The sequence below is a fragment of the Phacochoerus africanus genome, chromosome 6, assembly GCF_016906955.1.
Source record: "Phacochoerus africanus isolate WHEZ1 chromosome 6, ROS_Pafr_v1, whole genome shotgun sequence".
Lineage (NCBI taxonomy): Eukaryota > Metazoa > Chordata > Mammalia > Artiodactyla > Suidae > Phacochoerus > Phacochoerus africanus.
In genome coordinates, this window is record NC_062549.1 from 647,679 (window position 1) to 662,482 (window position 14,804).

Consider the following 14,804-nt stretch of genomic DNA (forward strand, 5'->3'; position numbering starts at 1 on the left):
AGATGGCGTGGTGTGTTCTCTGGGCGCCTCAGTGCCCGTCAGGCCCGAAGCCCTGCCCCCTGCATTTCCTCTTACAGGGCACTGGGCCACCTGGAGAGACCCCCAAGCTTGGGAGAGTGCACGTGCCAGCCCCACACCCCAAGTGTCCATGCAAGCCTCTCCTCCCAAGGCTGATGCAGCTGGGGCCCTCACTCCTCCACGTGGTGGGTGGACCAGAAGAGGAGCAGGGTGCCAAGCCCTGCAGGCAGAGCTTCCTGCCACAGGCCCTGGGGCCACACACGCACAGCAGGCAGCGGGCCGGGGGCCCAGAGCGCAGCTGACACAAAACATCTGTTTATTTCCCAGGGAGGGGAGAATTCGGGGCGCTCGGGGAGTTCCCAGCCGTCCTCCTCACTTCCAGAAGAGCACGTTCCAGAAGAGCAGCCAGCATGGGTAGAGGCCCAGAGCCAACAGCGGGTAAAGCAGGGCGCCATAGACGTGGTGTTCCAGCACGCCCTGTGCCAGCGCTGTCAGGAAGAGCTGCCAGCCCTCCGCCAGGGAAAGTGGTGCCTCCTGCAGCTCCCGCCACAGGAACAGGCTGCTCAGGAGGATAGCTGCTGGGCTCGTCAGCACCAGCAGGGCAGCATAGAGGGGCCTGGGGGAGAAGCGGGGTCAAACTGGGCTCTGAGGCCAGTGGGGCAACAGGCACCGGTGGCGGAGGAGGCCAGAGTCCGTGCTGAGGGGCACGGGCCCTGGGGGCAGGGGCTGGCCAGTGCGTACCGGGGCCCAGAGGGCTTGGTGAGTGCGGCGGCGGGCACCATGGTAGCAGCCAGCAGAAAGCCCAGAGAGAAGTTGGTGAGGGTGATGCAGGCCAGCTGTAGGGCCAGGCAGATCAAGGCTACCAGCTTCAGGGCCATCCAGCCCCTGTCTGGGGCCTGTGTGCTCACGACCCTGCAAGGCAAGGAACTCAGAGGCAGCATGTCCAGGGAGCCCCTGCCCGGGCCCGCCCAGCCCAGCTCCTCACCGGTGGGTGTTGTGTGGAAGCGCCAGGCCAGCTGCATAGACAGCCAGCAGCGTCAGCACCACGGCCTCGGCCTCAGCCACGGGGAAGTGCTGGGCGGCCACATGTTGACCCAGCACCGGCAGGAGGTAGAGGGCCAGGCCCACCGCCTGGGAGATCAGCAAGGGCGCCACAAGCGAGGCCAGCCCCACGCTCTGCAGGGCACACAGGCACTTGGAGACAGGCCCCGGGGCCGGGGGGAGTCCCAAGGATCCTCCCTCCACCTGCCAGCCGAGACGGAGCGGCAGCAGTAACGACCACCTGGGACCCCGAGAGCCCCCCCCCCCAACAACAGGAGCAGGGGGACGGTCACCTGTGTTGGCAGGAAAGGAGGACTGGACCCGGCGGCCCCCCCAGCCTCCTCGGGACCCACGCCAGCCTCATGCAGCTGCATCCACAGTTCCAGAGCGTGGCCTGGTCAAGGATCCTGAGAGGTGTGATGAGGTCTGCTGGGTGGGGGACCCAGGCCCTACGCCCACTCGCCACCCCTGCTCCCCCCCGAGAGTGGAGGGCCCCAGAGTGGAGGGGACCTGAGGTCGGCTCCAACAGCGAGAGGCAGAGGATATCTTGAGACCAAGGACCAGGAGCAGAAAGCCGGCGGCCGGCATGTAGAGGCCAATGGAGACGAAGCGGGAGAGCGCGGGCAGCAGGTAGAAGAAGAAGGACTGATGCAGACGCTCCAGGAGGTGGTTGAGCTTGCGGAACATGCCCTCCAGAGCCCTGCCGGGTGCGGTCACGGTCACAGCCACGGCCACGGCACGCCAGACCCCCGGCACCCACCCCTCGGCCCGGGCGTGCAAGGGGAGGCCGGAAGCCACTTACTTGCCCACTGCCACCAGGTCGTACTTGTACTGGCGGAAGCTATTGACGCCACGGAGAGTCAGAGCCTCCACGCGGTAGCGCAGGAAGAGGCCGTGGGGGCCGTGGGGGCGGCCAGAGGCCTGTTGCAGAACCATGAGTAGCAGTGTCTGCACACTCTGCAGCGGCCTGTCTACTGATGTCCAGTCCTGGGGCTGCAGCTTAGAGGTGTGGGAACAAGGTCAGATAAACTCTACACACAGGCCCTGTGCTCCCCAGGCGGGTGGCCGTACCTTGCCCTGCAGTGTGCACAGCAGGCCCCCTTTCTGGCAGAAAGTCTGGAAGAGGTTGAGCAGGTCCAAGTTGGGCAGCTGCCCGTTGAGCCCCTCCACAGCCACATCCAGGCTGGTGATCACATCACTGCTTAGCTCCAAGGCCACAGCCACCTGGATGGCCCCCGCCCGGCCCTGCAGAGCGGAGGACTGCATACCTGTGGGAGCAGGTGAAGGAGCTGCCAACAAGGGGCTGTTGGGGGGGGGGCTGGCCTGAGAGGGGCAGGGCAGGGCAGGGACACACCAGTGACATTGACGTCGTGGTAGGCTTCAAGCCAGGCCTCAGTGCCCAGGAGGTCGTGTTCTGTCACCAGGAAGATGATGTCTTTGGCCCAGTAGATCTGCCCTGGAGGCCAGAAGCTGGGTCAGCAGGGCCTGGGGAAGCGGCCAAACCCTCCCTTGCCAGCAGTCGCCCTTAAGCCTCACCCCGGAAGTGGGCAGCAAGTGCCAGCAGCAGCCCGACAGCCTGGCTGTTGGTAGAGTCAGAGCCGCAGGGGACGGTAAGCACCAGGGACTCTGTGCTGGCGGCGCGCGGGGCCCGGAGGATGCCGTAAACGTTCACGCCTGACACCATCTGCGTGCAGCATTGGGGGAGCCTCAGCAGGACCCCACTCGACGAAGCTGTAGCCCCACGTTTTTTTGGGGTCTTTTTAGGGCCACGGGTGCAGCATATGGAGGTTCCCAGGCTAGGGGTCGAATCGGAGCTGTAGCCTCTGGCCTACGCTACAGCCACAGCCATGCCAGATCCAGGCCACTGTCTGCAACCTACACCACGGCTCAGGGCAACGCCTGATCCTTAACGCACTGAGCGAAGCCAGGGGTCGAACCCACAACCTCCTGGATCCTAGCCGGATTCATTTCAGCTATGCCACGACGGGAATTCCAAGCCCCACCTCTTTAGTCCTAGAATGCCCACCAAGGATTTCTCTGGACCCAGGACATCCCCCTCCCCCTTCGAGGTGCTTTTTGGTCGCAAGCACACCCCCTCCACCACAATACATAGCGCTCGTGGGTCTCATCTGGAAAGGGCAGTTTCCGGGAGAAACTCTGCGTGTAGACCTCCAGCCCCACTGACCGCATCGTCCGCTCCAGCCAAGCCACTGGCAGGGCCCTAAAGACACAAAGAGATCTTCTGAGCAGAGCTCTCTGGCTTTGACTGGTATTGCTTCCAGCGTACGCATGGCTCTGCCGCTCACCCCGTCTTCCTGCGGTGAGCAGCGAAGTCCCGGGCAAAGCTCCGGGCACGGTCTCCGCCCGAAAATTGCTCCTCCACCATAGTGGAGCCTATGGCGTTCTCCGACATGTAAGTGCGCTGGGTCAGCGGCGGGAAAGCCAGCGCCAGGAACCAGGCGATGCCCGCCACGTAGCTCAGCACACTGCGGGGAGAGGGGCGGAGGGGGCCGCTGGAGCATTAGCAGGCTCCGAGATGCCAGCCCGTAGCCTCTACCTCCGCACTGGGGGGGTGGAGGCGTCCTATCTGTGGGACCTGGATCCCGAGTCCCAGCACCCGGGACGCCGGACGGGAGGGCTGAGCCCCAGGTCTGGTGCCCCGAGTGATGCCGGCGGGCGGGAGAAGACTGGCGCGAGCACCCAGAGGGGCCGCCGGCAGCTCGAGCCCCGGTCCTCCGGCCCCCGCTCCCAGGCACCCCCCTCACCAGAGCGGCGCGTTGAGGCGCAGCACCAGGCGGGCGAGCGCGCGCCGGCGCACCGGGTCCGACAGGAGGCCCATGGCAGGGCCGGGCGGCTCCGGGACCGCGCTCCCCGCTGCCAGCTACGGCACCCGGCCGGGCGCGCCGCTCCGGTCCCCGCGGGGCTCCGCGCCCACCCGCACTTCCGGTCCCGGCGGGCCTCGCGCCGCTGCGCGTGCGCGATGCCGCCCGTCGCGCCCCCACCCCGCAAGCTCCGAGCAGAGCTGCTGGGAAGGGAGCTGCACCCGCGTCTGCGTTTCCTCGCTGGCGCCGAGCGGGAGCAGCCTCCAGGCCGGCCGACCGCGGCGTGTGGCGCCGGCGGGCAATGAAGACTAGTCGAGAACGCTCGGCTCGAAGGAGAATCGGGATGATGAATGGGGCAGGTGGGAGGAAAACCGGAAGCAGCGACCAGAGCATAGACACTGGAAGATGTCTGAAGATGCTGCTGCCACTGACAACGACAGGCTTGAGTGCCCTCGCGGGAAGTGAAGGGGCTTCTGTGAGCTGAGGCCAAGGCGATGGCGCACCTATTCCTGTGAATGTCGGTCACCAAAAACAGCAGTAGGGGCCCGAGTGGAATCACGTATTGTGCCCAGAACCAAGGTCAGTGGGGCCAGATGACCACAGGAAGGAAGGTGCATGAATACTGCTGGCCAAAAGGGGTTTCAAAGGAGCTTGGGTGTGTGGAATAGAAAATGGGGAGCCCGTCTGTCCAGGCCAGGTATCTGGGGTATTAGAAAAGTAGTCCCTGCGTTCAGGCAGCAGGGGCTGGTGGTCAGGGCTCAGGCAGGTCTGACAGCAGGAGGCAGAAAGAGGAGATTTGGAAGGAAGGTGCAACCATGGGTTGGGGAGTGTCTGGGTCAGACTGAGAAAGGGCCAGAGCCAAGATCATGTCGCTGTTGTACTTTCAGAGCCCAAGATAAGCCACAGGACAAGCTCAAGGGATTCCGGGGGGAAAGGGACCATTCAGTCCAAGACACAATCCAGAGGATGTGGGATGTGCCCCCCCCATCACCTTGGTGGCACCCATAGCCAAAGGAGTTCTCCTTCAGCACTTGTGCTCAAGGCCCTGGATGTGCTGCAGTGAGAATCAGACTCCACAGTATGAGGGCTTGGCTCATTACACCAGGCCTTGCCACACTGCTCAGCTGTCTTGAACCCTTCCTGACACAAGCGCCTCTCTTCACCCAGGGAAACCCACCCCCCCCCTCCTCAGGGTTGGAATCCTGAGGCTGCAAGGGTTATGCAGTTCACGCGTAGGGAGCACCCTTTGTCGCCCCTGGAGCCAGCTCCGGGCCAGGCTCTGAGGGCACAGAGGTGCTTTGGGGAGATCAAAGTACAGTGGACTGAGTGTGTGCGAGTTTTATTCTGGGCCTGGGCGGCCGTGTACTCAGTCCCCCAGCAAGATCGAGGCCTCTTGTACGTGTTGCCGGACCACACGGTCCAGTACGGTGTGCACATCTCGGGCGGCCTGGGCAGCGGCCTCTAGCACCTGCTCCAGGTGGTCCTCATGAAGCCTTGCATCCATCTCGAGCAGTGCGATCTGGCCTGAGGCTGGCAGCAGGGCCAGGGCCAGCTGGGGGCCACCAGCTGCTTCCTCCACATGGCTGAGGTCTGCCAGGGCTGTTCCATCCACAAAGCCAGCTGAGCAGGCACATACAAAGTCCCGCATGGGTATCCCGGCGTCCAGCACTGCCAGCGTGGCCACGTTCACACAAGCCGCATAGATCCCACCATCTGCCTGCAGCACCTGCAGTGACCCCCCCCCCCCCCAGTGGTGTCAGTCCATTAGGCTGCTGATGCCCGACCCCCACCCCCTCCTTCTCTCTCCCCTCCCCAGCTGACAGCCGCTGCCTGCTCACCTGCACGTAGATGTCAATCTGGGAGCGAGGATGCAGCTGCGTAAGGATGGCTGCCTCAAAGGCTTGACGCAGCTGCAGGCCCATCTCGCAGGACTTTCGGTCCCCATGTGGCCGCCGCTTGCGCTCACCTGTGCTGAAGGTCGCAGAACTGTACTGACAGTTCACCAGGGCCCTGTCCGGCAGGGCTCGCGACCGCGAGCCCCGGATCTGGGGTGGGGGGGGAAGGACACATGAGCCAGGCCCACTCCTCCCAGCTCATGCTCCCCCTTCCTCTGCTGCATGTCCTGAGCCTTGGCCTCCCTGCCTCCTTCCCGTCCTTCCCTCTACCTCCAGCATCTCAACAAGCAACTACTTCACCTCCAAAACACGACCTAAGGGAGGGCTGCTGGGCCAGCGTCTAAGGCATCGTCACTCTGGATCTCATCTCTCTTAACAGGCCTCCTTGTTTCCATCCTTGACTCGTCGTCTTCCAAGCCATTCTCCACTTGCACAGAGTTTATTTACAAACGTCAGGTCTGATCCTGTCTCTTCTACACGCCACATATGTTACGTATCTTCTAAAGGCTTCCCACCACGGGTGAGATTAAAAAAATCCTAAATGTTGTCCCTGTTCTACAAAGCTCTGAGTTCTTGCCTCCCTAGAATTCCCTCAATCTCATTTGGAATTACTTCCCATCTTCCTCACCATCAGCCTTTCTACTCTGCAAGCATGTCATACTTATTTTCATCCTTATGCCTCCAGCGCTGGAGGGGCCATACACCCAGGCGGTTTTCTTTAAAGTCCCTGTCTTCACGGAGTTTATGTTCCAGTGGGGACACAAACGTGAGAAATAAGTTCAACCGACGTCTGAGCTGGCGGATGCAGAAAGGCAGGGAAGTGTGTGGTTGTAGGGGTGAGGAACTGACAGGTGAGTAAGGTGGTCTGGGGAGGTGACCCCCGGAGGGTGACGTCGGAGCAGAGCTGAGAAGTGAGGAAGCGAAGCGAGGGGGAGCACGCCTGGCGCCTTGAGGAGGAGCAAGAGGAGTGGAGGGCGCAGGGAACAGGGGCCGACGAGACAGGCAGGGACCACCGCGCATCACACCACGAGGGCTTCGGCCGCGGCCCTACACGGAGGCCTCACCTTTCGACCCATCCCCGCCCACCCCGCCGCCGCCGGATTCCAACGCGCGCGCCCACTCGCCTCGTGAGGCCCGTAGACCACCGCTAGCGCCTTGGTGTTGCCCTGCTCGATGTAGGCCGAGCCGTCGGCCTGCGCAAACACGCCCATCCGCGCCTGGATCTTGCGCAGCTCCCGGGCGCGCCGCCCGTCCACACGGTAGCCCTGGTCCGACAGCAGCTCCAGCCCCGCCATGCCGCCCGGCCGCCAGCCCCGCGTCCGTTCTCCGGAGAACTACAGTTCCCGGCGGCCCTGAGGCCCCACTTCCGACCTTCCGGGCCCACGGTTTCCGGAGCGCCGGCGCCCACTTCCGGCTCGGAGGACTGCGGTTCTCGCGGGGTTCCCTGCGGCCCCACTTTGGGCGCCCGGGGAGTTTCGGCGGTGGGGGGTGGCGGCGGAGGGAAATCCGCCGAGTGTTGGGCTTGCTTCTCCGCGGCCGCCCGCGGGGGAGACCGGCTGTGCTGGCATCCTCGAGGCGGTCCCCACGACCCTGGGAGCCCCCCCGTCCCACGCTGTCCTGGGCGCCAGGGCTTTGCGCTGCGCGCCACCAGCCCCCGCGCAGTCGACGCGCCTTAGCTTCTCTTGGACCCCCTGGAGTCTCCTCCGAGGCTCGCGGGTGAGAGCAGCGGCTGCTGGAATGGAAGCATCGTTTTGTCTCTCATGGCTTCGAAGTTCTGCGACCTTAAATGCATTTATTCTCCCAATCTGAGACTCTCTCTGTTCTCTTCTTTTGTACGGTTTTTACATTTGTTCACTTAAAAAAGAAGCACATGGTTTATGTTGTACGTACACATGGTCATATATATGAAATACAAAGTCTGTCCAGTTAATCCTGCGGAGCTCTGATTTTTTTTGCTTGATACTTGCGGGGCGGATGTACCGGTAACTGCCGAGTTGGGGGCAGTGGGTGTGTGTCCAGGGGCTTGGGGAATGGAAGGCTTTCTAGGTGAAGGCTGTGAATTCCCACCCAGAAAAAGTGTTACTTTTTTTTTTTAACCTAATCCTTGCCAGCTTGCAGATTGTTACTGATTCCTCTTGCATTTCCTGGCCTGGTCTATTCCAGCATCTCATGTCAGTTAAGTCCACTGGAACTGCTGATGGGTCTACAGGAGGGAGAAATGAGGTGTTTTCCGCCCCAGGTGCCTCCTGTTTCCAGGTGCCACTGTTTCACTGAGGGCAAGGTCACTAACAGAGAGTTCACCCGCCTTTCTCCAGCTGCATTATTCAGTCCCTCTGCAGTGCCCAGGAAGCCAGGTCCCATGCTTTCTGTTTGAACATGGAAGGATGAACGGACAGGGTTGCAACACTCACCAACAGGAAGCAACGTTCACAGGGGCCTAGGCAGGGGCACAGGCCCCATCCCAGCAAGGTCCACACTTGTCTTGTGCTCTCTGCCATCACGGCCAGCTCCCATGGGCAATGAAGTGGGCCTCCTTTTTCCATCTGTGAATGCAGATACCCTCATCCTTTCCAGAAAGGGATTGCATGGACCTGTGCGTCTGTTTATCCTTTGCTGCAGAGCCTTAGTGCCTTCACGTAACAAAAATTAAACATGTCCCTATGTCTCACAGTTCTGGGGCTTGCCTGGGCTCAGCTGGGCAGCCTGCCTGCGGTCACTGCAGGTGGCGACGAGCATTGTCTTGAAGGCTTCCTCCTGCACGTTTTGGTGGTAGATGCTGGCTGTTGAGCGGGACTTCACTGGGGCTATGAGATGGCACACCTACCCCCGGCCTCAGCCTCAGCCGGGGCGTCTTCTGAGCGTGACACCAAGGCGACCCCCTGAGACAAGGTGGGCGTGCATGGTATCTTGACACCCTGCCTCAGAAGTTGTGTACTGTTCCTCTTGCAAGACTCTGTGGGTCGGGACAGTCCTAAAGGTCTGGCAGGCTCCAGCGGAGGGTATGGACCCTGCCTCTCGGCAGGAGCGGTTCAACCTCAGCCTATGAGAAGCGCAAGTAGAACGGACATGCTGTGTTGGTCCAGGGCCTCATTGGCCCAGGCACAGCATCCTTCCCACGTGGTGGCCTTCTAGAATACCAGGGCGTGTGGGCTGGTCAGCCAGCTGTGGCCCTGCTGGCACACCGGGCCCAAGGCCACGATGACCGTCATCCTCTGCCACTAGCCGCCCTCGGCCCCTCAGCTGGACCGAGCAGGCTCCCGGTGGAACCTCTTCCCTCGGCGGGCTGAGGTTTACTGTCCTGTTCGGACTAGGTCAAGGTCGCTGTAGTCCATCAGCGCAGGACGAGGGCCACAGGTATGCGGTTGGCCCTCGCAGCTCGGGATAAGCAGGCTAACATTGGCTCCGGGCCTAAGGAGCCCAAAGGGACTGAGTGGTGGCCGTTCCTTCCAGAGCACTGGAGCCCTACTGTGTCCCCTGGTGGAGGGGTCCCCCCACCCCTGAGAACTCATATCTCCAACCTGGCAGCATCTCTGGTTTGGGGAAGGGCGTTAAGGAAGGAGGACCTTTTGGTTCTCTGGCCCTTGTGTTCTTGTCCAAGGTACACACGTGGATGGATTTAGGTTTGGGGGCCTAAAGCTTACAAATTTGGGAGCTGTGGTGAAAAGCCAAGACCACCCCTGGATTCAGGGATTTACTATGACTCATAGAATTCAGCGCATACAAATGTACTCATGGCCAACATTCAAAATTAACAAAGGGAGGAGTTCCCGTCATGGCGCAGCGGAAACGAATCCGACTAGGAACCATGAGGTTGCAGGTTCGATCCCTGGCCTTGCTCAGTGGGTTAAGGATCTGGCGTTGCCATGAGCTGTGGTGTAGGTGGCAGATGTGGCTCGGAGGTGGCATGGCTGTGGCTGTGGCCGGCTGTGGCCAGCTGTTGCCAGCAGCTGTAGCTCTGATTAGACCCAGCCTGGGAACCTCCATATGCCACAGGTGCAGCCCTAAAAAGCAAAACAGACAAACAAACAAACAAAACCCCCCAAAACCACAACATTAACAAAGGGAAAAGTCTCATGGGGCAGAGTTGGAAGAAACCAGATGCCAGCTTCCCGAGTTCTCTCCCTGAGAAATCACACAGGACACACTCCGTCCCCCAGCAACACGTGGCCACGATGTGTGTGAACCATTCCCCACCAGGGAAGCCCACCAGAGACTCAGTGGCCACGGCTTCTCAGGGGGCTGGTCACTGCCGCGTCCAGTGCTGCAGGGCACGGGGAATCCTGGAGGAGGGAGGGCGCAGCATAGCAAGACCCCCACGACTCTTAGATTTAGAAAGCGGGGGACGGGGAGGCACTCTGCTCCGCAGAACAAAGGCGCCTGGGCTTTAGCCCTCGTGCCTTTTATTAGGGACGGTGAGGTAGGTTCGTGAGCAAAATCAGGTGCAGGCGATGATAAAGCTCCCTCTTAGTGGCTGTGCTCTTGCACGTGCGCCAAGTTTGTTTCCTGCCGAGTTCAGGGGTTCAGTGGTTTCCGACAGGTCATGGTTGGACAGGCACCCTGAAGTGGACGCAGACTCCCAGAAGGCAGTTCAGCATCAGTGTTATTTGTACAGTTTAGGTTCAGTGAGGCCCTCTTACTGGGGAGTGGTAGGAACCCTGCTGAAAACTAGCTTCCCAGAAACCAGCAACTTTGCAAAGTTCTTTTCAAGGGGGACAGTCTCAGGGCCCTCTTTAAAAAACAGAAGACAAAGGGAGTTCCCATCACGGCTCAGTGGTTAACACATCCAACTAGGAACCATGAGGCTGTGAGTTCGATCCCTGGCCTCGCTCAGTGGGTTAGGATCCAGCATTGCCGTGAGCTGTGGTGGAGGTTGCAGACATGGCTTGGATCCTGCGTTGCTGTGGCTGTGGCGCAGGCTGGTGGCTACAGCTCTGATTAGACCCCTGGCCTGGGAACCTCCATGTGCCTCGGGAGCGGCCCTAGAAAAGGCAAAAAGACAAAACAAAACAAAACAAAACAAAACAAAACAGAAGACAAGGTCATATGTCAAAAATCAAGTGGATAGGAGGTCCCATGTGGCCCAGTGGGTTAAGAATCCAGTGTTGTTGCTGCAGTGGCTCAGGATGTTGCTGTCACATGGGTTCAGTTCCTGGCCTTGGAACCTCTGCATGCTGAGGGTGTGGCCAAAAAATTAAGTGAACAGAGAAAAATCCCAATATGTAACACAAATTTTTATATTTATTTATTTAGCCTTTTTAGGGCCCCACCCATGGCACATGGAGGTTCCCAGGCTAGGGGTCAATTCCGAGCTGCAGCTACTGGCCTACGCCACAGGCACAGCAGTGCTGGATCCAAGCCAAATCTGCGAACTACACCACAGGTCATGGCAATGCCAGATCCTTAACCCACTGAGAGAGGCCAGGGATTGAACCAGCATCCTCATGGATACTAGTCAGGTTCATAACCCGCTGAACCACTCTGGGAACTCCCTTAACTACCTTTTTTTGTGTGCGTGTTTTTTGTGTGTGTGTCTTTTTAGGGCCACGGTATATGGAGGTTTTCAGGCTAGGGGTTGAATCAGAGCTATAGCTGCTGCCTGCACCACAGCCACAGCAACGCTGGATCCTTAACCCACTGAGCGAGGCCAGGGATCAAACCCTCGTCTTCATGGATACTAGTCGGGTTTGTTAATTGCTGAGCCACGATGGGAACGCCCCTTATTACCTGTTTATAGCTCAGAAAAGGTGTTCTCAGGTGACAGCTCCTTTAGCTAATACTGTGTATAATTTTAGAACCGTTAAATTTGAGCAAACCTCTACAAATTTCCTTTACACATGAGTCCTAAGATTTCAGGGCCTTCGGAGGCTCTTGTCTGTGACTAATATCGATATTTTTTGAATTGAGGACACTCATTCGCCGGGCCCATCAGCCCGGTGTGTGGCGACATGCAGCAGAGAGGGGACGCCTGTGTTCCTGGAAGCCGTTTCTACCCCGGAATGACAGCCATAGCTCCACTGTGCCGGGACGTGCCTGTGCCCGCCTTACACAAGCTAAATAGACGCCCAGCTCAGCTGCCCTGAGCGGGTTCCCCAGCGCCCCTCCCATTCCATGCTGCAGGGAGGAGTGGCTGAAGGCAGGTGGCCGTGGGAGGGGACAGTCTGGACTGCGACTGGACTGTTTACTCTGGCGAATGTTCCAAACGTGCAGCCCTGTGAAGGTTGTGCTGGAGCCTGGCCTGGAAGCGCCCTGCGCTGAGCCTCACGACGTCCAAGTGACCATGTCCCTGGACCCCAGACCCCCGCGGGCAGCACTGATGCGTCTCAGCAGTGTCCCTCCCCGAGAGGGGCCCTCAGCCAGTTGGCAACACAGCAGGACCTTCGGCAGACTTTCAGCATTCCAGGAGGCCGGGAGGGAATTCGGGAAGATCTGTGAGGGCCAGGGTCGTGAGCGCGCAGCCACCTGTCCTCAGAGCACAGCCGTGTCCAGCGGGAGGCAAGGCCTTCGGTAAGCCCCGGATGGCAGTGCTGGCAGAGGGGCCGTGCGTGTGCAGGGAGGGCAAAAGTCGTGCCCACAACGGGGGCGGGGGGAGCAGTTTGGTGGAAGGGGCCCGAGGGCGGTGTCTGCTGCTGCAGGTGGGGGTTTGCGGTGGCAGTGGGACCCTTGCAGAGCCACCACCTACCACTGCAGCTTCTCATGGGCCTTGGTATAAGCAAAGCTTGGACATCTTTGTCTACGAAGTCCAAATCTGGGCCCTTCCAAAGGCAGCTACTCCCGCCTGCCCCTCCTGTGCGACAGTCATGCTCTCGTTTCTTTTACTGTCTCGTGACGTTTTGCTTAAAAGCGGACATTTTCGGTGGTCTATTTTAGCCACTCCGGATTATGGTCAGCCAGTCCCTCCTTGGGCTTGTTGTTCTTGCTGTTTTGTTAATTCATCCGTCCAATGGTTCGTCAGGACCAGGTCTGTGACGTTTGCCCCTCCGCAGCAGCTTCTCATGTCACCACTCAGCACCTCCCCCCAAGCCGGGTTCTCACATTTAAGCCTGGCTTTCCAGAAGTCACATCCGAGTCAGCACAGCTTAGGGCTCAGCCGCCCCAAGCCAGTGAGGTGCTGTCCTCTGCTGATGAATCCCGTGCAGTTGGGGTCACTGCCCCATGTCCAGCCAGTGTAACGGGCTGAGGAGTACCCCCTAGAGATAGCCGGGTGCCAGTTCCCGAAGGCTGTGAACATTACCACACGTGGCAAAAAACACACTTTGCAGGCATAACGAAGATGAGGATTTTGAGAAAGAGAAAGTGCCCTGGAGGACCCAGGTATAACCCTGAGTGACCCTGAAGGGCGGGTCTTTGGTTACAGAAACGAAGCAGAGGAGCTCCCGTCACGGCGCAGTGGTTAACAAATCCGACGAGGAACCATGAGGTCGCGGGTTCGATCTTTGGCCTCGCTCAGTGGGTCAACGATCCAGCGTTGCCGTGAGCTGTGGTGTATGTCACAGATGCGGCTTGGATCTGGCATTGCTGTGGCTCTGGCATAAGCCGGTGGCTACAGCTCTCATTAGACTCCTAGCCTGAGAACCTCCACATGCCACAGGTGCAGCCCTAGAAGAGACAGAAAGATGAAAAAGAAGAAGAAGAGAAGAAGAGGGAAGGAGTTCCCCAATGGCACAGTGGGTTAAGGTTCCCACCTTGTTGCTGAAGCGGCTTGGACCACTGCTGTGGTTTGGGTTCACCCCTGGCCTGGGAACTTCCACCTACTATGGGCGAGGCCCAAAAAACAAAAAAGAGAGAGAGAGGAGAGGAGGCTGACTTTGGAGGCAGAGATCAGAGTGATACAGCCACAAGCCAAGGAATGCTGGACGCTGGACATGGCAAGGAACCTCCAGAAGGAATGACCTGGCTAACACCTAGACTTTAGCCCAGAAGACTCAATTTGGACTTCTGGCCTTTAGAACTGGAAGAGAATGAGTGTGTGTTGTTTTAGGCTTTCACGTTTGTGGTAATGGACTTGAGCTTTCTCGTAATTTCTTCCCACTGAGATCACCAACCAGGCCTGGAGGCGCTGTCCTTCCCTGGGCATGGCCTAGGGACGTGATGGCTCTGACCCACGGCGGGTGGGGAGGGCAGGCCTCGTCTTCTCAGCTTGAGACCCCTTAAGATGCTGTGCTGGCCATGACCACCTCCGGGACTGTGCAGAGTCACCCAGCCCCACAACCTGGCATGCGCTGGCGGGGACGCTGCAGTGGGTGGCCAGATGTTTGGGCAGGGAAGCCTGAATCTTGGACCCTCTCTCCCTGCTACACCGCTGTGCTAGGCTGGGGTGAAGACACCTCTGTCCTCTAGGAGGAGCTTCCTAGAGGGACTCCTGGCCTGGGGGAGGTCTGGCCTTTCTTATCCTTTGGCCCTCAGGGGGCCAAAGGTCAGAGGTCAGGTGCGCCCTGCTCCTGGTGGTCAGAACTGTGGGGCCCTGGCTCTGAAGCCCCGGAATGTTGCTGAGGCCCGGGGTTAGGAGCAGCTGCTGACCTCACAATGGCGGGGTCCCATGTCCCTGGCCAGCGCGTTGCCAGCTGCTGGCAGCTGCCACCCACCGCTGCTGGGCATGTCCCTCCTCAGCAGCTACGAGGGCCTGAGGCAGGAGATCCAGCGGCTGGCGCAGGAGAATGAAGAGCTTCGGCGGCTCGTGCAGCTCATCCAGGAGAACCAGGAGCTGAAGCTGGTGCTCAAGAGTCGGGGCAGCAGCCTGGGCTTCTGCAGCTCTGGGCTCCTGGCTGAGGTGGCTGCCAGCCCTCGCCTGCCTCGGCGCCGAACCATCAAGTTCAAGGATGCTGAAAGAGGTGAATGTGAGCACTCCAGGGGCCCAAGGATGGTCTTCTCAGAGGCTGGCAAGTGCCACTCACTCAGCTGTGCCATGACAGTGAAAAGCAGGGGGAGACCCCTGCTCCTGTGGGGCAGGTGCTGACAGGGGCCGCGGAGGAAGGGGCAAGGGGCGGAGTGGGGGTCTCTCGTCCGGGGTGCAGAAGGGAGATGGTGAAAT

The 14,804-nt window shown here is 59.9% G+C and overlaps 2 protein-coding genes and 1 long non-coding RNA gene across 3 annotated transcripts; 1 reads left to right on the top strand and 2 right to left on the bottom strand.

The window, feature by feature from the left end:
• Positions 1 to 317: 317 nt before the first annotated feature.
• On the bottom strand, positions 318 to 4,005 carry GPAA1 (glycosylphosphatidylinositol anchor attachment 1). Its single transcript, XM_047785549.1, has 12 exons — positions 3,825 to 4,005; positions 3,366 to 3,545; positions 3,169 to 3,280; positions 2,596 to 2,743; positions 2,414 to 2,515; positions 2,131 to 2,327; positions 1,862 to 2,058; positions 1,606 to 1,759; positions 1,353 to 1,448; positions 1,004 to 1,194; positions 760 to 930; positions 318 to 634 (listed from the first exon to the last, which is right to left on the bottom strand). Exons 1-12 carry the CDS (start codon positions 3,896 to 3,898, stop codon positions 391 to 393), a joined length of 1,866 nt encoding a protein of 621 aa, XP_047641505.1. The 5' UTR covers positions 3,899 to 4,005; the 3' UTR covers positions 318 to 390.
• Positions 4,006 to 4,045: 40 nt separating this feature from the next.
• LOC125130140 (uncharacterized) lies at positions 4,046 to 7,706 on the top strand. The gene is made up of 2 exons (XR_007135643.1): positions 4,046 to 4,460; positions 6,156 to 7,706. It is a non-coding gene; the product is annotated as an uncharacterized LOC125130140 (long non-coding RNA).
• Positions 5,205 to 7,071, bottom strand: EXOSC4 (exosome component 4). Its single transcript, XM_047785664.1, has 3 exons — positions 6,901 to 7,071; positions 5,720 to 5,926; positions 5,205 to 5,607 (listed from the first exon to the last, which is right to left on the bottom strand). The coding sequence occupies exons 1-3, from the start codon at positions 7,069 to 7,071 to the stop codon at positions 5,248 to 5,250; spliced, it is 738 nt and encodes a 245-aa protein (XP_047641620.1). The 3' UTR covers positions 5,205 to 5,247.
• Positions 7,707 to 14,804: the final 7,098 nt, after the last annotated feature.